This window comes from Sciurus vulgaris (genome assembly GCF_902686455.1).
Source record: "Sciurus vulgaris genome assembly, chromosome: 3".
NCBI classification, from domain to species: domain Eukaryota; kingdom Metazoa; phylum Chordata; class Mammalia; order Rodentia; family Sciuridae; genus Sciurus; species Sciurus vulgaris.
In genome coordinates this window covers 125216718-125240657 of record NC_136463.1, presented here as the reverse complement: position 1 = coordinate 125240657, position 23940 = coordinate 125216718, and the positions used below count along the sequence as shown (strand labels likewise).

General features: G+C 32.2%; 1 protein-coding gene across 1 annotated transcript in view; it reads left to right on the top strand.

Annotated features, from left to right (window-relative positions):
• Positions 1-23940, top strand: part of TLK1 (tousled like kinase 1) — a 143444-nt gene that overhangs the window by 112176 nt on the left and 7328 nt on the right. Inside the window, exons 11-17 of the mRNA XM_079135020.1 lie at positions 1607-1795; positions 6361-6427; positions 18420-18517; positions 21123-21204; positions 23062-23153; positions 23232-23321; positions 23469-23638. Of these exons, the coding sequence (XP_078991146.1) occupies positions 1607-1795; positions 6361-6427; positions 18420-18517; positions 21123-21204; positions 23062-23153; positions 23232-23321; positions 23469-23638 (788 nt within the window). The remainder of the gene's footprint in view (positions 1-1606; positions 1796-6360; positions 6428-18419; positions 18518-21122; positions 21205-23061; positions 23154-23231; positions 23322-23468; positions 23639-23940) is intronic.

Sequence of the window (23940 nt, the reverse complement as noted above, 5' to 3'; positions counted from 1 at the left end):
CCCTGCTGCAAAATTAAATACAAGAAAGGGTTTGGGGATGTGGCTCAGTGGTTGAGTGCCCCTGAGTTCAATTCCTGATACCAAGTAAATTTAAAAAAAAGGGTTTTTTTGTTTTGTTTGGTTTTGTTTTTTGTGTTGCTGGGGATCTAACCCAGGGCTTTGCAGGTACTAGGTAGGTGCTCTACCATTGTGCTACATCTCAGCTCTAAAATTTACTTTTTTAATAATTATAATTATTTATTCCCCCTTCCAGGTGAAAACTGGATTAAGTTCTTATTCTCACTTTGCTTTTCTTGAGATTCTTTCTATACCCTTTTGCTCTTCTACCTTCATTCTTCCTGTTCTTTCATTCCTGTCATATTCTGCTGTTCCCTCACTTGAACCATAGGAAAGGAAAGGGAACGTATGCAAAAGACCAGTTCTGCAGAGTAGGAACTCTGTATTTCTGGTTTGAATGGTAGAGATGGAGGTAGATGAAACATTTGACTTGCTCCAAATCTAAATACCATAACCAGGTAGGGTTTTAAATTTTTTTCATGACATGGTGTGGTGACCTAAAAGCAACATGGTTACTATTTAACTAACTTCGAGTATTGTATTATGGGATAGCTTAATGAAAAGTACCCATTTAAGCTACTTAATGCTCCAATCAAATTGTTAAAAATCTCCAACCTATATTTTTGTAATAGACATAATATCTGTTTTTAGAATTAGTGAGCTCACTGCAAAATTGTTTAGGTTCTTGAATGGAAAATGTTAATAGCTTCACATTTATTAACTTGCTGGTTTTAAAAAAATTCATGCTGATTCTCTTACTGTTCCCTTGTCTTAACTTAAATTGTCAAAATTTCTTTTTTCTCCCCAATCTTTTTATGTTAAGATAAATTTTTGTTTCATTTGAAAATATCAACTACACATTTTCAAAATTTCTTTTAATTTAAGAGGTAAATTTAGAAAATAACACTTTCATATTAAATTTATATTTGCCTTTTGTAAGCTTGTCTGCAAATATAAAGTGATGAGATGCATGTATAAAACCTACCCCATTCCTAACTGCTAGGGTTTTTTTTTTAAGTTCATTCATGTATTTCATCAACTTTTTATAATTGAGCATACCAAGTTATATGTGTTGATCACTGTGCTAGTGTTAGGGGTACAAGAAGATATAAAATAGATATGCTCTTCGTTCTTGTGGAGTAACTGACCAGAGACATTCTGGTGAAATATCTATAGGAATTGTATTTGTTGCAAAGGGAAAAGTGAGGACAAGGTACCATCAGATTATGTATGGCAACACACCTTTCCCTGGTCCAGGAGTTTAGGAGAACATCTCACTTAAAAATAATTGTTTCAGGGTTGGGGATATAGCTCAGTTGGTATACCCTGGGTTCAATCCCCAGCACTGCCAAAAAAAAAAAGAAAAGAAAAAAGAAAAAAAGATTTGTTTCAAATGAGAACTGAAGGATGAGTACAAGTGGATTCACAGGAGTGGAACCAAAAGGTCACAAATTTATATTGTATGATTTTTCATGTTTTAATGTATTTTTTCATTTTTAACTGTGGGAAGTAATTGAAGTTTAATATGGTTTTATTCATTTTTACATAGGCAACAAGAATGGGTGAATCAGCAAAGGGAAGATATTGAACGGCAAAGGAAACTTCTAGCCAAACGCAAACCTCCCACAGCTAATAATTCTCAGGCACCTTCTACCAATTCTGAACCAAAACAAAGAAAAAACAAAGCAGTCAATGGAGCAGAAAATGATCCCTTTGTTAGACCAAATTTACCACAACTGTAAGCCTTTATTTTAAATTTTCCTTTTACATTTAAATTGTAAGTAGTGAGCATAAATGTTAGTAATGGAGTTGTTTATAATTAATATTTAAAAACCAAAAATAGTATTGGGCAGAAAGGAAGACAGTATTGAAAAGTAAGCTCTAAATTAATAAGCCCCAAACATTTGAATTCTACCTTCGTAAGTGGATACTCAAATTCACCCTTTCTTATAAGTCTGAATTAGTTTTCAATTCAGTGTTCCTATTGCTTTTCCTTTTCCAAGAGAATGTTAATTTAAGTACGGTAACTGTCATTTATTTTCTCAGCCTCTGAAAGCAATTCATGGGGTTAGTTATGGATATTGTTTCTCTTTTCTGCTCTTTTCTAAATTTTCAGTGTTAATGACTTGCTCTTTGTAACTCAAATGATAAAAGCATTTTTTAAAAATTGTTATATACTTAATGGTAGAAAATTTGGAAAATGTGAAGAGAGTAATAATAGACTATAATCCCATCCCACAGAGAACACCATTGTTAAAATTTCAGTGTATAAGGTAAATCCAAACTTAACTAATTTTTCTGTTCTAGAAGAACTTACATGAATTTATGTAGATAGAAAATGTATATACCCTTGATATTTTGTATGGATATATTTTCTCCTCTATTAAAAGATGGTGCTTTGAATCCCATCGTCTGCTACATGAGGGACAACTTCTTCTGATACCTTCTTTATCTTACATCATCAAACTTTTGCTATCTACCAGTTCCTTCCTTTCAATCCATCAATATTTGAGTCTTTTAATTGCATCTTTTTAATTTCTTTAGCACTATTTTGTAGTCTTCCCTATGTAGGTCTTTCTTTTCCTGGGTTAAGTTTATTCCTAAGTATTTAATTTATTTAGATGATGTAAATGAAATTGTTTAATATTTTTTCAAGGTGTTCATTTCTGGTGTATAAAAACACAATTGATTATTGTGTATTGGTCTAATTCCCTGTGTGTTTGCTGAATTTATTCATTAGGTCTAATGAATTTTTTTTCCTTGTGCATTCTTTGGGATTTTCTACATGAAGAGCCATGCCATCTGTGAATACAGATAGTTTTACTTCTTTCTAATTTGGATGCATTTTTTTTTTTTCCTGCTCTAATAGGACTTCCAGTACAGTATTGAATAGCAGTGGTGAAAGTGGATATATCCTGATCTTAGGGAGAAATTTTCCAAATTTTCACCATTACATGTTATAAATTCCCTTTATTCCTAGTTGTTCTAGACTTTTCAAAGGCACCCCACCCCCTCACTTTTAGAACTCTAATCCTGAAAGCATGGCCTGTGGTTAAATGTTCAATAAAGCTCTGTTAAATTTTAATAAATAAAAGGTCTATGTTTCCCCACACACATACACCTTAAGTGACCCTAATAACCTATTTATGTAGCTTATATCATTTAACTTTGGGACTTTTCCTGCTTACACAGATTGTCATTGAAAACACTGAATATCAAATATATTTAGAAACTTTTTCATAAACCCTACTGAACAGCTTTGTTTAAGAGCATTAGCATGCTTCTAAATAAAATATATTTTGTGTGTACATACAATAAAACAATAAATTCTACCTAATATCTGATAAGATTCATATAAGAAGACATGGTTTGTTTGGGAACAGCTGTATCCTTGCATTATGTGTGAATAAAAGATTTGCTAAATAACCAGTTGGCTTGCTAAGAGAATTAAAAAAAAAAAAAAAAAAACCTTAAAACAGACTAAAAATTGGTAATTAAAAGCCATTAATGTTAATACTGTCCTTTGTTCTTTTCATTCTGTATAATCAAATCCTATTTCTTTAGAGAAGATTGTCCACTTTTGTTTATCTAAATACATAGGTTTCTTTAAAAAATGTTTTCCATTAATGTAGATAGCTAACAAAGATATCTAAAAAACTTTTGCCAGGTACTTCCTAATAGGGAAATGTAGACAAATGTAAGAAATGGCTCTTTTACGCCATTGGGGTTTGCATTATAATCAGTGAGACAAGAACTGTAGAATAGGAACACTTAAATTGGTATCTGTGAATTGGTATATGTAAACTTTTCTGGGGAGAGAGTGTTTTATAACTTTCTTTAGATTTGCTTTTTAGATACCTGTGTTTATGAAATGGTATGAATCACTGCCCTCCAAAGTCAGTAGCATACCAACTCAAGACAACAAAATAAATTCCTCTCACATGGGAAAAATTCTAACAGTCTGCACATGTAGGAACTTTGCAGTTTTTCGTGATACCCAAACTTCTTAGTAGAATACAACTTCAAAATTTTCAGAGATGGGACTGGAATTGTGGCTCGGTGGTAGAGCATTTGCCTGGAATGTGTGAGGCACTGGATTCAATCCTTAGCACCACATAAAAATAAATAAAATGACGGTATCGTATCCATTTACAACTACAACAATTATTTAAAATTTTTTTTCAGAGAACTTGTTATGTACTAGTTTTGGCTTTTGAATACCAAATTTTAGCTGTGTTTTGTTAAATCAGTGTATAGAATTGTATTTTATTCCTATATAGAAACAAACAAACAAACAAAATACATAGTTTTCAAAAAATTAGTCTGAGCTCATCCCATGGTCTACTAGTAGGCCTAAAACTCCACTTTAAGAGTAGAAAATTATGTCATTATATAGATAATTAAACTTGCACTCATGGCATATGTACATATCTAGAAGGTATTTGCCAACTTTCCTAAAAGCTTTCTTGCATTGAGTTAGTTGAGACATTATATTTAGTTTTTAAACCTCATTTTCTTTTAGTATTGCCTTTCATCCTCTTCCTTCCACCCCCATCTGCATCCACACTGCAAGCAGTTAATTCTCTAAATTTGCTCTAACCTACTAATATAGTATAAACTATTACTACTATTACTTTATTCAGTATAAAATCCATTGGTTTTGTTACTCTAAGAACAGGTAGAAAGACAATTTAAAATGTTTTTCTTCTCACTCTTTAAGATGATTTTAGTGAAATATATTAGTTGAATTTCCTTGTTTCTTTTGCATTCTCTTTCTTTAGAATTATTAAATTTAATTGGCATCTATCTAAAGGGAGTAGCATAAACAACTAAATGTTGTTGAGGGATGCCTGAGCTATGCCTGAATTAGGACTTTACCAAGTACCCTCAGAACATATAAGTAAACTAACAAACAAGGGCTTGACTAGATACAAGCAATCTTTCAAAGTTAGGTTATGAAATGAAGGTTATTTTCTGTTTATTTCTTTTGCTTTATCAGAACAGAATTATTTTTCTTAAGAATAGTATATAAGCCTTACAGTGGTCCTGTTGTTGGATTGATAATAAAATAATCACATCCCATATTTTAAAGATTTAAAGTTTTATGTTTATTAAGAATTTAGTGCTGGGCACAGTGGCAAACGCCTACAATCCCAGCACTTTGGGAGGCTGAGGCAGGAGGATTCAAGAGTTCAAAGCCAGCCTCAGCAACTCAGCAAGACCCTGTCTCAACATAAAATATAAAAAGGACTGAGGGTGTGGCTCAGTTATTAAGCACCCCTAGGTTCAATCTCTGGTACCAAAAAATTAAAAAAAAAAAAAAAAAAAAAAAGAACTTAGTACTGGGGAAAGGGATATAGCTCAGTGGTAGAGTTCTTGAATAGCATATATGAGGCCCTAGGTTCAATCCCCAATACCCCCAGTACCTCAAAAAAAAAAAAAAAAAAAAAAAGTTGGGGGGACTGGGGATGTAGGTCAGCGATAGACCATTTGTGTGGCATGCATGAGACCCAGAGTTCAATCCCCAGCACTGAAGAATTTTTAGAATTTGGTGCTGTTGGCATTCCTTTATTTTGCTTATTTGCTTCTGATACATTAAAGTAGATAACATCTGAATTTTTCTTTTCCTTCCTTTTTTCTTAAAGCAGTACCCAAGACTGGACTGACACCCTTTGAAGTGGTTTCCCATTACTCTTTGAGTAAAATTATTGATATTCTTTAGCTGGCCTAAAATCCATACATATCTGCCCCACCCACGCTTGCCCACCTCCTTACACCCTGATGCTCATTTTTTTTTCCTTCTTGTATGCTGACTGTTTCAATCTTAGAATGCTTGCACTTGCTGTAACCAGTGTCTAGAATGTACTCCCAAGTCTTCTCAAGATTGTTTAACAACTAGAGCAAATTATTGTCATTATCTCCCATGCTTTTTTGTTTTCTTTAGAACACTTACTATTACTTAAAATTATTTTCTTTTTAAAAAATTGTTTCTTTCCTGCCTCTTTACTTCCATATGGAGTATAAGCATAAACTAAAATGTAAGGAGAAATTGTCTTTTTTCCCCTATGTTCTTTGGTTCTAAATTCTAGGTAACTTCATACATGGTTCTCATCAAACAAGTGTTAGTTAATTGCTCCATCTGTAAGTATTAGGTATATATGCTGAAGAATATCTTAAAGGATTTTTGGCTAAAAATTATCATTTTAGTATTTTCATTTGGTCAATTTTACTGTGTTTTGCTAGTTGTTAATAAGAAATAAGTATTAATCTCAAAATGTAGAATTAAAATTTCACTTTTGACAGGTTGACTTTGGCAGAATATCATGAACAGGAAGAAATTTTCAAACTTAGACTAGGACATCTCAAAAAGGTATGTGAAACATATGCTGGAGTTTTAGTTTAATTTGTTACCAGAGTTTGTGGAGAATTGTGTTCTGAGTCTCTGTATTTCAAAAGCCAAAACATAAGAGAAAGATGCTAAATTTAGAACCTTAGACCAAAACACCAAAAAACAACAAAAAAACCCCATTAAGTTGCATTTGCATGTATGTTGAGTATATTAAAATAATATTTCTTCACCTTGTGACAACTAAAAAATACTGAGATGTTGATATACCGGGGTCTTTAGATTACTCTAAGTGCCACCTTTTGATGGAAAGTGTTTTATTTTTAAGGTAAATATAAAATTCCATATTGTTTGTGTCTATTTCATAATAAATTGAAATAACAACTATCAAAAGCATACTTATTTCTTTGGCTTAATTTTTGTTAAATGCTTGCTTACATGTTTTGATTAAAATATGTACATAAAGTTTAAAAGAACCTAATCACTAGTCATAGTATAAAATGATATAATTTAGAAAAAAAACTGTTTCTGTATATTATTGTAAATTTTTATAATGTATAGCTTTGTGCTTATTTGTAAACTCTGAAGTTGTAAAAAGTCCATTGATTTTATAGGTCTTAATTGTAATTCAAACCTTTTTAAAGAATTAGTGATAAGAGATTAGATTTTTCCCTGCCAAATGAAGTTTCTAATAGACACAAAGATTCCTTTTCTTTGACCCAGTGTTTTATTTCGGTTTCTGCTTGTCAGGTTTATTTAAATTTTTTAATAGGCTGAAGTATAACTAAAATGAAGTTGATGAACCAGTTGAAGACACTATTTATGAAGTCATTTCCCTTGGGTAGGATGAAATAGGACTGAGAAATCCATTCCAGTAGCTACTACCATCACACTATATACTAATTTGTTTTTATAATATTATCAGAATGCCAGAGGCCCTGTCTTTGCTTACAGGGAATAGAAAACACACACACACACACACACACACACACACACACACACACACACACATTACCATTTGGCTACAGGGAATAGGAAGAAAAAAATATATATATATATATGTTGTGTGTTTTTGTAGATGTATAATATATAATTTATATTTGTGTCCTTTACTATGCCATATATTCCTGCCAGTGCCCAGAAAGGATTAACCTCAATTACTTGAACAGTGAGTTAAAAAAAAGTCCTTCTCTTGCATTCTATTGTAATTAATGACTTTTTCCTGCTCTTTGAGACCGTAGACAGCTTTGTCTATTTTCTATATCAGATGGAACAATAGAACTGTAATAATAGATCTACATCATGGAACTATGGCAGCAAGAAGGGATTTTTATTACAGGATGAGTCACAAGTATTTATGTGCCCACCTAAGCTATTTAACATATGATGTCCCATATAAAAAGTTACCAGTTATTTTCGAAATCTACCTTTAGTGATAAAGAAATATATGTTTAGTTTTACTTGTATATGCAACTAAGTATATTAGAACTCTACCTCAAGGATTATTATTTTCACATGTAATAACACATTTTAAATTAATGATGACACTGTATATGTGAGCATTTTATGAAAAATCTTATTTTATGAAAATCCAAAATTTTAAAGCAGTTTAATTCAGAATTGACTACTAATATTACAAAAAATATACTTTTGAAAAGTTTTCAGAGGAGAGTTTGTTTTTGGTTTTTGATGATTGGTTTATAGCTTTCCTCATACTTGGAAAATATTTTGTTTCTATGAAAAGTACTTTTATTTTCTAAAATGAAGAATGCTTATGCATCTAGTTATTATATAAACACTTATAAATTGTTATAGAATACTTCACCTTCCTTTCTAACCTCCATATTATCCTCTTTCCCAGTGTTCGACTTCTACATTCTTCGTATTTACTTGTTCTTTTTAGTAATTGTCCTTTCTATAATCTTTTTAGTGCTTTTTTCCCCCCAGCTTTTTATCAGATTTCCTGAGCAGTCTTAGACTTCTAACTTTATTTTCGTAATCTACAACTTTTCTTTGACCTTCATCATAGAATATTTTGGGAGAATGGATCAACTAATAATGCTGAAATATACCTTTATGTCTTGAATTACATTTTCTTCTGAGAGACTATTTTGGGTGAGAAGAATGAATGCAGTTATAAAGAATGTTGCTAGTAGTATATACAGAGAACAAAACTGAGCAAATAATGTCATCTTTAGAGAACAAATAAATAGCAGGCATCTGCTTACAACTGGCTGTTTTTGAATTGTGCAATTAAAAAATAATCAGTAAGGATCATGTATTAAAAATAGATTTCTAAAGCACAGTTGGAAAATAGGTCATTAAAAATAGGTTATTGTGTTTTCTAAAAAAGATAGATTGGACAAACTTTTAACACAGAAGACAGGCTTCAATCAAGAGAAAAGACATTACTACCACTATATTATTAGCTCTCTGTGCTTCTGGGTTTATTAGACTGACACAAAGTATACCCAAACCTATAAGTTGTATAGCTGCTACCACAGGCTGAATCAGATCTGATCTATGAATATTTGATGCCTATGTAACTTGTATAGCCAGTAACCTGTAGGATGTCAGTTTAGGGTTTAGGTTTGGAACCTGGCATACTTTTGTTAGCAAGGGGGACTCTTGCTCTCTATCCCTCCCTTTAAGAAACACTTAACATTAAGCAGAATTATTTATTAGATTAAATTTGTTAGTACAGAAGTAAAGAAATAACTTCATTAAGGAAATTGATGCAGTATGAACTTAGGAGAATAGAAGATATTTTAAAATTTTTCTTGAAATGAAATAAATTATATGTATTGTATTTCATAATGATAATTAAATAGGTAATCTGAAGTGTGAGTTTATTTACCATTGAATAAATCATAATGTTTGGTTCACATTCCATACTACTCTGTAGTGTTAGAAAAATAATAAATCCAAAGTGGTTAAAGTGTGATAGAATCAGGCAGAAACCTCTAAAAATAAGTAAGAACATGGCTATGATAAATAAGTGTTTCTAGTTGCCTTCAAAAAGTAAATGTAAACTTTACTTTTAGAATTTTAGCTTTGTCTTCTTAGATTAGGAAAATCATTGCAGAGCATCACTTTTTTCACTATTTGAAAAATTCTTGGGGCTGGGGCTGTACTCAGTGGTAGAGCGCTTGCCTTGCATGTGTGAGGCAGTGGGTTCGATCTTCAGCACCACATAAAAAATAAATAAATAAATAAAGATATTTTTAAAATTCTTTAATATAAATATTGTTTTAATTATTACCTGTTTATATATTCATTGTTTACTCATTTATAAGTGATTTATTTTCATACTCTGCCTGATACAGGCACGATTCAAATTCTTATTTTATAATATTACTTTTTAAAAATAATACTGCCTTTTATAGACTTTGAAGTTTTAACCATTTTTGAGTGAACGTTAGTTTTAACTTTGAATGCAAAGATCTTTTTTTGTGTGCTTTGTCTGCGGTGATATGGCTAGTGAATGACAGAGCCGGAACGTGGACCTTTCCTTACTCATCTTTCAGTGGCAACATGCATATGCTTTATTTTATATAATTCTTTCACTGTAGATAAATAGTAAGTTGATTCTTTGTATTCAGAAGAATTAATTCACTAGTTCTCGTTGCATATCTCCTCAAGTAGTCTCTTAAAGTAATGGGAGTATGTGCTTCTCAAGTTTTTTGAGAAACATTACTTTTTTTTTTTTTAGAGCAGTGTTAAGTCAATTTTTTTTACGCAAATCCTTTTCGTTTCTCTCATACATTTCTTTCTGTGGAAATTATGTTCATGATTGTTACAGCAGCTAAAATATTTATTGTTAGCTACTCTATTGATTTTCTGCTCTAAATTTATTTTTTAAAGGTCAGTAAGACAGGGCTGGGGATATAGCTCAGTTGGTAGAGTGCTTGCCTTGCAAGCACAAGGCCCTGAGTTCAATCCCCAGCACCGCAAAAAAAAAAAAAGGTCAGTAAGACACATTTTTTGTAAGACGTATACTGTCTAAAATATTATTTTAAAAATATCCTAAAGATTTCACAGGACACAATAAAGCTGTATAATAAAACATGGAGACTATACAAGTTATTACTGAAAATATTTAAAAAAGAAAGTAACTTTTCTATTACCAATACTTATACATAACTTCCTCAATGATCACTTACTAAAAGTAAGTTGTTTCTCATCAGGTGTGGTGGCACACACCTTTAACTGGAGACTGAGGCAAGAGGATCATAAGTTTGAGGTCAACCTCTGCAATTTAGCAAGGTCCTAAGCACTTAGTGAGACCCTTCTCACAATAAAAAATAAAAAGAGCTGGGGATGTAACTTATTGCTAAAGTGCCTCTGGCTTCTATCCCTCATATACACACACACCAAAAAATAGTTCTCTAAAGCAGAGCTACTAACATTCCCATATTATATATTTCTACCCCATGTGGAATCTTAGTATTTAAGGAAATGAACAAACCACATACCAGTTGATCCTGTTTTGATACTAGTCTTTCATAAATTCTAGTTATGGGAAAACAATTTATCTTTGTGATTTGAGAAGTTCTGCTAGGTCATTTGTATAATCAGATTATCATTCAGAAGTTGAAGACAACTGTGTGGAAATGATTTGAAGAATTGTTATAAATGAACACATACAAGGGGAAAATTCCTGAAAACTCAACTTCCTTATGGTAGATTCTCTCTGTAATCATAATACTTTTTAAAAGACACAAATTGCCAGTTATACTTATGAGGAAATAGAACTTTTAAAGTTATTAGGATCTGTAACTATGTCTTGACACTACTATTACTCAAGTTTGTGATATGAACACATATGGATATGGGTTGCTCTATTTTCTAGTCTTCAAATTTCATCATCTTCTTGATTATTTAAATATTTGATTATTTAGAGAGAATGCATAAAGTTTGACGGCTCATTGTCAAATATTAAATACTATGGTAGGAATTAGCTTTAATGTGTGCTTGGTGTGTGCTTGTGAGAGTATGTTTATTTAATTTGCAAGCCCTAAATATATGTGCCCAAAGTTTAATTGGGAAAACATAACCAATTTGTGATTGAAACAGGATTAGTGAAGAATCATCAGCACCAACACAAATGTATCTTTGCAGACCGAAGGAATCAGCTAAACAATTTACAGTCATCTCAATCTCTACTAAAACAAAAATCACATCCAACATGCCACCTGACACCATTTCTTTCTCTCTCTCTCCTTTGCTCCTTGCGATGTGGCATTCATCTCTCCTTGTGCCTCCGTTCTGAAGAGATAACAGTATAGCAACAACTCTGCCACTGAAATCCTGTTCTCTGACCGATAATGGCACCTGCAAAGAGAAACAACCAGTAACAGGCAGCAGCAGCATCAGTATTAATCTTCCATGATGAAATCTTTACAGGTCAAGAACAAGTACACAGCTCTTTCTCACTCCTTCACAGTGGACCATGCAACTAGTTGAAATGGAAGACAATGGATTGTCTACAAGCCTTTTGAACAGTGGAGAATACAGGGCGTTGGTTTTAGGTGACTTGACCCCCAAATATTCTTGGAGTTTGATATCCCTTCTGATCTTTATTTTTAGAATACCACAGTCATCTGATTTATCAAACCCTTAGTATTGCCACAAAGATTTAAGTTTGCATATGTGACATTTCCCGTCACTTTACAATGAATTATAATGAGCAAACATGATTCGAGAGGGCTTAATCTTTAAAACTCTGTGTTCATCTCTATATTTATGACCATGACCAAAAGAAATATCTTGAGAATTCTTCTATCAATTTAATAAAGTCAACTACATTGTACACTATGTTCTATAGAATGTAACACAAGATGTTACTTGCATAGGTGTTTGCGGTGGAATTCTGATAGAAATGCACGAAGCTTGAAATGGTCATAGTTAAGCCCTTGAAGAATATTATGAGGCTGCTGGCTTGGTGTATGTGAACAAGAAAGATGCTGAGAAGTGTTGGAATTCTTCAATAATTTTGTCTTTACTGCTTCTCACTTTTAAATGAGTAGTCTACAAAAGATGTTTGCTGAGAGAATATGAAACTAGTTACAGACGGGAAACTGTCAGTTCTTTATATTCTACCTCATATTCCCTTAAGGACCTTCAGATATTCCTGGCTCATGATTTTTCACATTTATAATCAGACATCTTGATAGGAGATATTATCAAATTACCAAAATTAAAATTTAGAGGTAAAAGGTGTTTTACTTCCTTAGTGTTCAGTATGAATCCATAAGGAACCCTTATGTTACATAAGGAGTGAAATTTAAAATATTTTGGAAAGATTCTTAGAAGTCATGTTTTCTATTACTTAGAGCAGAATTTGTTTAATTCAATTTGTTAGTCAGTCTAGAGAGCACTGTTTCACAAAAAAGAGACAACTTTCTTGGCCCCCAGCCTTTCCCAATCATAAAAATCATACAAATCGTAAAATCCATGCCACTTATATGCACATCCATAGTGACAGTGTTGAAGACTAGACTTTTGCTGTTATTGGGTGGAGAGTTAAATCTTCTCATATTATTAGATTCTTTGTAATCCACCAGCATCCTGAAAATCGTTGAAAGGAAGCAGATAGCTAGGAGAAAAGCCTACAGTGTACTGTAGTAAGGCCTTGTATTTGTATGTTGTAGAGCTTGGTGTCAGCACTTTGATTAGTGTTTAACATGAAGTAATTTCAGCCCCATGATACAGTGGTGCATAAGTAAACTTTAAAATTTGCCAGTCATTAGATTTGTTACATTTATTTGCTGTTGAGGAGGTTGGGTTTTGCTTTGTTTAAATAAAATAGAGGAAATACAGAAAGTCAAAACCTACTTATTTTAAAATAAGTTATTCCTGTTTAAGGTTTCAGTGTATTTGTTTATGCACTTGAGAATAAACTACCACTTCCCCCTCTCCTTAAAAGGCATCAAAGGACTTAAAGGATGGAGAGAAGAAAACATTAATAGTACAGCTTGTAAAGGACGTATTCTAATCATAGCTAGTTAAATATACCTGAGGAAGATAATATCATGCTTCCATCAGTAGTGACCATTTTGGTATTTGGAGATGGCAATGGGAGGGAACATTATATAGAAAAGAAAACATAAGAATTCATAACTTTTGTCTCTTTGTTTTCTTCCTATCCCTATCTCCAGTCATACTCAGAAATATGGTTATGGGGCAGTAGTTTTTAAATTATAACTCAGACCTGCTTTGTGTAGGTGGGTTTTGGCTCATGTTTCTGTTGGTTCAGATCTCCCATGTCTGTATTTAGGATTTAGGAAAGCATATATCTAGTGACATATAATAAGCATAAATTTGAATTAAGTTGGTAATTTTCTCCTTTGTTTTATTTGCACTACCTTTTCTTTCCATTATTTTTTAAAAATGTTTTTAATTGTAGACAAACATAATACCTTTTTTAATTTGTTTAATTTTTTATCTGTCTACTTATGTGGTACTGAGAAACAAACTCACTGCTTCACAAATGCTAGGCAAGTGTCCTACTACTGAGCTACAAACCCAGCCCCTCCATTAGTTTTTTTGTTTGTTTGTTTGTTTTTGGTGGTGCTGGGGAATGAACCCAGGGCCTTGTACATGCAAGGCAAACACTCTACTAACTGAGCTATATCACCAGCCCTCCATTAGTTTTTAATAGTGTATTTTGTCAATTTTACTTTTCAATTTCCTGGAGACAATCTTTAGAATGTCATTATTAATAGTTCATGAAACTTAAACAAGTTTTTGAGAACTTAAAGGTATTAATTTTTAAGTAAATTTGGTATTAAGCTTTTTGAAATCTCAGTCTGAACTAGTTTTCTTAAACTAATGTTTGGACACTGTTGCATTTCTTTGCTTCCACCATTTTTACAATACACCATACAAATTATTTTCTTTCACCAACCCTCATGGATTATAGGCAAGTTAAGAGTGCTATACTGAAGTACTTCCTAAACTGGGGGTGTAGCTCAGTGGTAGAAATTGTTTTTTGGTAGGGATAAAATGTAATATACATTTATGTTTTACTAAATACTTTTCAATAACTTTAATTTGGGAATGGAAATATGGGGTTTACATATTAAAATGCATTTTTTAACTCTTCAAAGCCTTCACACTCTACCTTTCTTTTAATAATTGTGTTTTTTCAAAAATTGCCACTGTGGGAAATGCTTACCCCAAATACACCTATTAGTTTTAACCTGAAAGCTTATAGCTTCTTCATTACCATAGCTTACTTTTGTCTTAGTTACCAGAGGGGAATTTGTTTACAAGTAGAAAGCATTTCTATGGTGCAGATTTGTGAGAGAAAAAACTGTTTTAGTTAAGTTGCTTTGGTATATATCTTTCAAATATATAATTAAAATTTTTAAATGTTTTAAGGTGGTATTTTTACAGGTTTTTTATAAACCGTGAGGCAATATTGAGATATGTTGCTATATACTTGTGGGACTTATTTTTGTAATATAATTCGGAATATCAGACCTTTTTTTAAAGTACTGTTAAAACTGCTGTAGTATGTAATGTTGAATTGTTTATTATTGTGTCTTTAAACAAATAAGAGTTACGTCCTTTTATTTTGTATTTGATCACCAAAACTACCTCTCTTCAATATAGTCTTGTTATCATTCGTGTCCCTTCTACATTGTAATTGCCTACAGATATCTATTCATTTTCCAAGATATTATTTCTCTCTTTGTGTCTTTTAAATTTTGTTTTAATTAACTGCTCAGCTTCTGGATTAATCCAGGGTTGAAACTTAAGTGTTCTTACTAAAGTCAGTTTGGCTACTTGGACTCTCTTTTATTGTACTAATCTGACCTTAGTTTTGCAGTGAGTTTGAGGATTCCATTCTATAGTGATTAGTTGTGAATCCAGGTGATCCTCATTTCTTCTACACCCTCTGAAAAATATTAATTCTGAGGATGCCCTAGAGGTTAATGTCATTTTTAAGGAAGGAGAGTATAGCCCTTAGAATAAACCTTTGGAAATGATCTGAATGTACTTTAAAGATAAATTAGTTGTTGAAACTACTGCTTTCTAGACTATTGTGTCCTGGAGCCAGATCCAATTTGGGCAGTGCCCCTTTCTATGAGGATAGGATACTAGATAGTATTGCCTCTGGCATTTGCTTAATAGGATGGGTATTAATCTGTTCAGGCTGCCAAAATAAAATATCAGACTGAATGGTTAAACAACAGAAATTTATTTTCTCATAGTTTTGAAGTCTTAAAAGGCTAAGATCAAGGTTTGGTTTCTGGTGAGGGCTCTCTTCTGGCTTACACAAAGCCTATTCTCTTTGCTCCTTGGGAGGTGTGGGGAGAAACTCTTCTTTTAAGGTCATTATGAGGGCCCCACCCTCATGTCCATATCTCATTACCTCCCTGTCTTCAAATACCATCATATTGGGGGTTTAGAGCTTCAATATATGAATTTGAAGGGATCACAGATGCTTTTTTTTATTGAAATTTGAGAGAAATTACTTAGAGTTGCAGAATTATTCTTCATCCACAATCATGTTCTTTTGTTTTATGGCCTAAGTTACTGTGAAATGTTAAGTTACAAGATGGAAGAGGTAAATAAATTTCACTGATTGTGGATTTGTTTATATGGAAGGTTCAGATATAGTTCCATCCTTTGACATTTCTTCCTGAATACTGAGAATCCAGTAATTTCCCCAGGTATTTCGAACATTTTGTTTTATTTTGTTTTGTTTTGTTTTTTCAGTAAATTTAACAGTTCAAAATAAATGAAGATTGTCTGCTTTTATTTTGTAATTTTATGGAACACATTTGGCATGTTTTATAGAGGGGGAAAACTTGCTTTAATTTACTGATACAGTATTTTGTGATATGGTTACTACCGTTGTATAGACATGAAGATTATAAAACAAATGTAATTATGTGCATCAATAATCTAGTTGAATCTTGTAACTATATATGTATAACTCAGTAAATTTAACTTCTGTAAATTGGCTATTGAAATAGTTTCCCCATGCCACAATTTCAAATAAAAGTCAAAGTTTTTTAGGTGGTATTTTAATAGGCTTCATATAACTTGACCAGATTATTTAAAATTTAACCAGCCTACCAAATTTTAGTAACATAAAGAGTAAAGGTTACCACTTTCTAGATTCTGTAGTCAGTAAATTAAGTTCTGTGTTCCTAGGCACAGCTATATGACCAGTTTCTTATCCGCCTTGTATGACTAAATTAAGATAGCTAAGTTATGTTTTGAGTTTATTGTTCCAAAGCTTCTAAATTCATTTCCTGTTATAATGACTCTTTGATTAATGAATTTCCTAATATGTCACCTTACTTTTTTTTTCCCTAAGAAAAATATTTGTAGCCACGTGCAGTGGTGCACACACTTGTAATTTCAGCAGCTTAGGAGCCTAAGGCAGGAGGATTGTAAGTTCTAGCCTCAATGCCTTAGTGAGACCCTATCTTAAAATAAAAAAATCAAAAGGACTGGAGATTTAGCTCAGTGGTGAAGTTTTCTTGAATTCAATCCCAAGTACTGGAGGGGGGCAGAGGAATACAAGAAATATTTGTGAGTAAAGCTATATTAAATGAGGAAATTGTAGTTAAATTAAGGCAGTCTATTTAGTGTATCTGTTTTAGGGAAATCAAAAATTTCTAGAAAGTTTTCTCTTCATTTAATTTTCCATTCATCATATAATGCCTAATCTATTAGGCAAGAAGTAGTGGTTGAGTTCCATTTTAAAATAATGAAAGTAACCATAAGAGTTAAGTAGAACCCAAATAACATTTAGTGTTGGTTTTTTAAATCTTTGAAGATTTGTGTTTTTTTTCATACTACTTAAAATATGCATTTCAATTTAAGTCTTAGGTATAGCAGTAATAAACTTTACAACTCGTTATCTATATTTGAATGAAATAATATTTATATTTTCTAAATAAATTTCATGATTATTAATAATTTGAGGTAAAGGATTTTTTAATATAAAAAATAAATTAGTAAAGGAAAAGCAAAAGAACTAATGAAATATTTAGAAATAACCACTATTGCATGTGGTCTAGGTTTTTAATCGTAGTGGGTACATATTAGGCTAAGGTAATCTGTATTTATTTACTCAACAATATTTATTCAAAATATTTTAAAACTGGACATTTCTAGAAATTTCCACCAAAACTTGGTATATCTATATATATCCTTTAAGTAGTATTCAAGTTTATATTGACAAAAGTGTGTGTGTGTGTGTGTGTGTGTGTGTGTGTGTGTGTGTGTGTATGCAAGAGAGAGAGATAGAAAAACATGGGTGCTATGTCTGCTTATTTGTTTTGGCATCTAGTTTAAAATTTTTCTAAAAACTGTATATTCTAAGACATGAAAAATACACTTATCAAAATATTATTAAATAGTTGTTAAAGTGCTTAAATCTTCATTCTGCCTACATTTGCTCTGATAACTGATGACTTACCATAGCATTCCATGCATTTTTTATTTTAATGTCTCTCTAGGATTACAGTAGGATTTATCCAAAATGAGTGGTCAGATTGCATGTGAGTGTATTTGTATTCCAAATGTTGTAAGGTCTAGGAATATTCAGTGATTGTCTTCTTCTTTTCTTCCTCTTTTAATTATTATAAAATTTCTTCATTTGTTTTATACTAAAAGTTTTTCCCTCATAAATTAAAATTTTGATGAACCAAAAGTAAGATTTTTCAGGTCATTTTGTGTTATAATTTCAGACTACCTTGCACTTTCAGTACAGACATTATAAAAATAGATTTCTGTACTACAGAACAAAACCTACCATCTCATTAGGTATAGATTTTTTATGTGGAGAATGGTTTCTTGACATAGGCTTTTTGATTATCTTTTTCTATCTTTTAGGCATTGAAAAAAACACGTTGGTCTTTTAACTCAGTGGTACTTTATAATGCACTATTCTTCCCATCACTGTGAAAAATTGATGCATGGGTAAAAATATCTTTTTTTATATCACAAATAAATTGAGCTTGTTATAGTCCCCTCTCTTCATTTTCAGGAAGAGGCAGAAATCCAGGCAGAACTTGAACGTTTGGAAAGAGTCAGAAATCTTCACATACGGGAGCTCAAAAGAATAAACAATGAAGATAATTCACAGTGAGTCATTATTTGTATTTGAGTTGTATATGATGAAAGTTCCCTTCCCCCTCCCCCATGGAGAGCAGACCATTTATCACACACAGAAAAGATCCACAGTCTTTCTCACAGTTTGGAAGGCCTTATAGGATCTGGTCCCTGACCATTGCACCATTCCATCTCTGTCATCCTTCCCTTATTTACATATCATAGGCACACTGACTTCCTCAGACACGTCAGGCATAGTCCCATCTCAGGGTTTTAGTTCTTGTCATTTCCTCTACCTGAAGTGCTTCTCCTCTAAATATCTGAGTGGCTTACTTTTTATTTCACTCCAAATGTTCATTGGAGAGGCTCTCCTTCAGCCACTCTATCTTAGATAACGGTCCCTGCCTCACATTATTCCCTCTTTCAGTATCCTTACCTTGCTTTATTTTTTCATAGGATTTATCACCATCTAGAATTATAAAAAATTTAGTTATTTATTATCTGTCTTCTCCTGCTAGATAGTCAACCTCATGAGAAAATGAACTTGCTTTGTTCTTATTGTATCACCAGAACCTAGACCAGTGCTTGGCATATGATAGGCACTTAATGAATATTTTTTGCCTCTGAATATCAAAGTTAATCTTATGGTATTGGAGGGAAAATTACATCAACTAAAGGTATTTCAGTGTGCCATGTATCCAACATTATGTAAGAATTTGGGAAGAAATGTAAAACAATTATAAATCATATTCTTTGTTCTTGACCCCTAGTAATCAAAATTGTACCATGGATAGTACACTTTAAAGAAATGCAAAGCAAAAAAAAGTAACTGTGGGTTTGTGGGAGCTTCATGAAGAAGATAGAAGTAAAAGTTAAGTAAGGAGCTACTTGGATTTAATTGGTATAAAAGAGAGGAAAGGTTTGTTTACACTTAAGACTAGTGATGTAATTTGAAGCTTCATGGCTTTATGAGTATGATAATTAGAAATAGCCAGTTCCCATTGTAAAACATGAATGTCTTGCTTAGAAAAAGACCCACTCATGATCACCTTTGTATGTCTAATTTATACAGTTCATTCCAGTGTATGAGGTGAATGAAATAATAAGAGTTATAGAATGATCTAAATTCTGTCAGTTAAAATTCTAATAAAGCAGCTGGATAAAGCTAATTTAAAATTAACTATTTTGAGCCATATGGGGTGGCAGCCACCCATTGCCAGCTGCTTGAGAGGCTCAAGCAGGAGGATGGCCAGTGCAAAGCCATCCTCAGCAACTCAGGCCCTATCTCAGAATAAAGAATACAAAGAGATGGGCATATAGCTCAGTAGTAGAGCATGCCTGAGTTGAAATCCCAAGTACTGGGAGTGAAAAAAAGTAAATAAAATAAGATGAACTGTTCTGAAAATTAGGTTCAAACTTTGTAGATATGACTTAGATTGTTTAACATAAAGTGAAATGTTTCAGATTTACAATGTGCCTTAAAACTAAACAGCAGTTTCATTTATTCACAGGTTTCTTAGTAAAGCTTAAATTATCCAACCTACACTCAATTGATTTTGAATAAAATAATAAAATATATTTGCACCTGGAATTATAAAGTTATTTTCCTTCCTTTTTCTGTTTGTTTAAAGAATGTACATTTTGGAAACTACATTTTTCTGCTAATCCCTGCCATGTATTAGCTGTTAACTTTAAGTTACTTACCCTCTTAGTATCTACATAAAATAGACCCAGTAGTAGGACCTACTTCATTGAGTTTAGAATTAATTGAACTAACACATGTAAGTGCTTAAGATGTAGAAGGTACAATAATTGTTACATAGTAATAATAGTAACATTTCTTGTAATTTCTTTGCAAGTTTTAAAAAAAATTTTTTACTTTTTAAATTGATTTTAAAAGTTTTGTGGGCTGGGGATATAGCTCAGTTGGTAGAGTGCTTGCCTTGCAAGCACAAGGCCCTGGGTTCAATCCCCAGCACTGCAAAAAAAAAAAAAAAAAGTTTTATTTTATAGATGTGCAAAGACAGTAAAATATTAGCATGGACCAAGGCCAATTTATAAGTGAAATTATTTTAATTATATAGAATAAAATGTTGATCATCCATAACTGCCAATATAAAAGTATTTTTTCCAAGAAAAGTCATTTCTGAAGAATAAGTAGGTAAGGTATTTCATATCAATATAGTCCTATAATCCCATGACCCAAGAGGCTGAGACAGGAGAATTGTAAGTTTGAGGGTAACCTCAGCAACTTAGCAAGACCATAAACAACTTGGTGAAACCCTGTCTCAAAATCAAAAATTAAAGGGCCGAAGATGTAACTCATTGTAAAGTACCCCTGGATTAAATTCCCAGTGCAAAGAAGAAGAAAAAAAAAAATACAGTGCATGTTAGGTCTTTATGAGAGTGCTATACTTTGTCAAATTTCATAAGTACAAAATTGTTGAGATAGGTGATATTCCTGCAGGTAGACTAGTAGAGAATGAAAAGAAATATTGATGAAATTTGAAATTAACAGTAGAGGTACTGAGGAAGAAATAGCTAGGAGCAGAAAAACAGAATGGAACTTAAATGTAGAAGGAATTTTTATGTGTGTTTTTTAATGTGCCTGAGTGGGCTTTGTTTCCCCATCCTTAAGGTTCAAAGATCACCCAACATTAAATGAAAGGTATTTATTACTTCATCTGCTTGGAAGAGGTGGCTTTAGTGAAGTATATAAGGTATGTACATTTTATTGTTATTCTCACTAATATAGCAAAGATACGGGCATATGTGGTTAAGAAGTACTTGATTTTTATGACAGTTTTTTATGTCCTCATTCTCATCACGTAAGAGTTTGTTGTTGCTTACACTGTCTTATCTCTAGTGTCTAAACACCTGTCTTTCCCCTGCTCTATCTCCATTTAATTCTCAACAACTGGTAACTTTATAAATAAGACTGAGATTCAGAGGGTGACTTTTAGTGACTATAGTGAGGAAACAAGTTCATCTTACTCCAAAGAGAATATTCCAAACTTCTGCATTACTGTATTATATCCGTTTTCATACTTTAATGGTTTTGTAACAAAACAGTCATTTTACTGTTTTTCCTCTACTATTTATTTTTAGCTTAAATTTACGGGCAGGGGGCACTGGGGAACCTACCTTCTAACAAATATGTAAACTTCTAAGTGTTTTGGTTTTTTAAATTTAAAACAAAATTATTTTTACTTCTATTTTTTCAGTGCTGGAGATCTAACCCAGGGCCTTGCCCATGACAAGTGTGCACTCTGTCACTGAACTATACCCCAAACCCCAAATCGTTTTTTCAGAGGGATACGTTTGTATGTATATAAATCACAGTGCAACTTAAATTATTAAATCTTTCTTCAGTGACATTCATTGCTGTTTAAAACATACTTGTAAATCATGTGAAGCCTTAAAGCACTATCATTCTGGTTTGGTTTTTCTTTTTTCTTTTTTTAGCTTAAAAAATAGTTTGATGATTTTAATAAATTAAGTACCAAACCAGAGAATGTTGGTGTTTTTGAGACCAGATAATGTTGAAGACAGGTTGGATATTTGATGTGATTAAGGAATTATTATTGATGTACTTATTATAGTAGTGATAATGGTATGTGGTTACATTTCAAAGGCCTTGTTGTCTATGAGAGATGAATATTGAAGAAATTATGGATGAAATGACAGATAGTCTGGGATTTGTTTTTAAAAACATTTGAGGAGGGCCGGGGATGTGACTCAGTGATAGAGTACTTGCCTAACTTGCAGGAGGCCCTGGATTCAATCCCTAGCACTATAGTAAGTAAATAAATAAATAAATAAACAAATTCAAGGAAAAATAAGCTTGGGAAACTGGAGATACAGTTTAATGTGTAGTCAGCTTGTCTTTCATACATGAGACCCTGGGTTCCATCCTCAGCACTATCAAAAAAAAAGGAGAGAAAGAAATACACATATATAAAAAAGCATGGGAACAGATGAAATAAGAATTGCAAATGATGATAAATTTTGAAGGTGAATGGTGGGTATATAAGGGTTCATTACACAACTTTTTACTTTTGTATAGGCTGGGCAGTTCTGTAATGACAGCATAGATTTTTTTTTTTTTTTTTTTCAATAATTGGGAAATTGTTAGGAACTTGTTAGTTTTCCCAAAAAAAAAAAATGAAAAAGAAATAGAGGGTTGTCAAGAAAAGATAGATTGAAAGGTTTGTTTTATTCAACCCATAGAAGAGCATCACAGCCATCTCTTCCTGGCTGCTTACTATTAAGGAACAGGTCCATTTAAAAACAAATACGAGCTTTATTGATTAATCTTGATTTAGTGTGTTGACATTTGAAAACTTGAATGTAAAAATTCACATTAAGGTTTTCTCTAATTTATCACCATGAAATTTGTATCTCATTTTTTAGTAAATGTGTCATTCAACTATATATAACATTTACAGATATTATCACTAACAGTAGTAATATTGTTCTAATTCTATATTATTGTTAAATTTTCCACTAAAATTAAAATATATATCTTTAGCTATTTAGTTGGTCTCTAGATATAAATCATTTGCCTTTAATCCTAGGCTTTTGACCTGTATGAACAAAGATATGCTGCTGTGAAGATCCATCAGCTTAATAAAAGCTGGAGAGATGAGAAAAAAGAAAACTACCACAAGTAAATATTAATGTTTTATGGTTTTTACAAATTGAAAAATTTTCATGGTCATGGAGAATTAACACACTCTTTCCATAGGCATGCCTGCAGAGAATATAGAATACACAAAGAACTGGATCACCCCAGAATAGTTAAACTCTATGATTATTTTTCCTTGGACACAGATACGTAAGTGAATACAAGGATTTAAGTTTCAAAAGATACCTTTGCTTTTGCTTTCCCTATCCTGTGATGATGATATAAATATTCTTCATCATGAATTTGAATTACTAAATAATAGTTACCTCTGACTTTTTTTTCTCTTTCCTATTGTAGGTTTTGTACAGTGTTAGAATACTGTGAAGGCAATGACTTGGATTTCTATCTGAAGCAACACAAATTAATGTCAGAGAAAGAAGCTAGGTCTATTGTAATGCAGATTGTAAATGCACTAAGATATCTCAATGAGATTAAACCTCCTATTATACATTATGATCTTAAGCCAGGTAATTAATGAAATGTGTCTAGTAATTTTATTTAAGTTCTAAACAGTATGAGTTTTAGAAAGTCATATTCATTTAAGTCCTCTGAAAATACACTTTTTGGTTTAATTTTTAAAACTTCAGTGGAATACTAGGAGAACTATAAGTTTTTTTATTTATATTGCCTTATTTATTTATTTGTTTGTTTATTTATTTATTTTGGTGTGGGGATTGAACCCAGGGGTGCCACTGAGCCATATCCCCAACCCTTTTTTAATTTTGAGATAGGGTCTCACTAAGTTGTTTAGAGCCTTGCTAAATTGCTG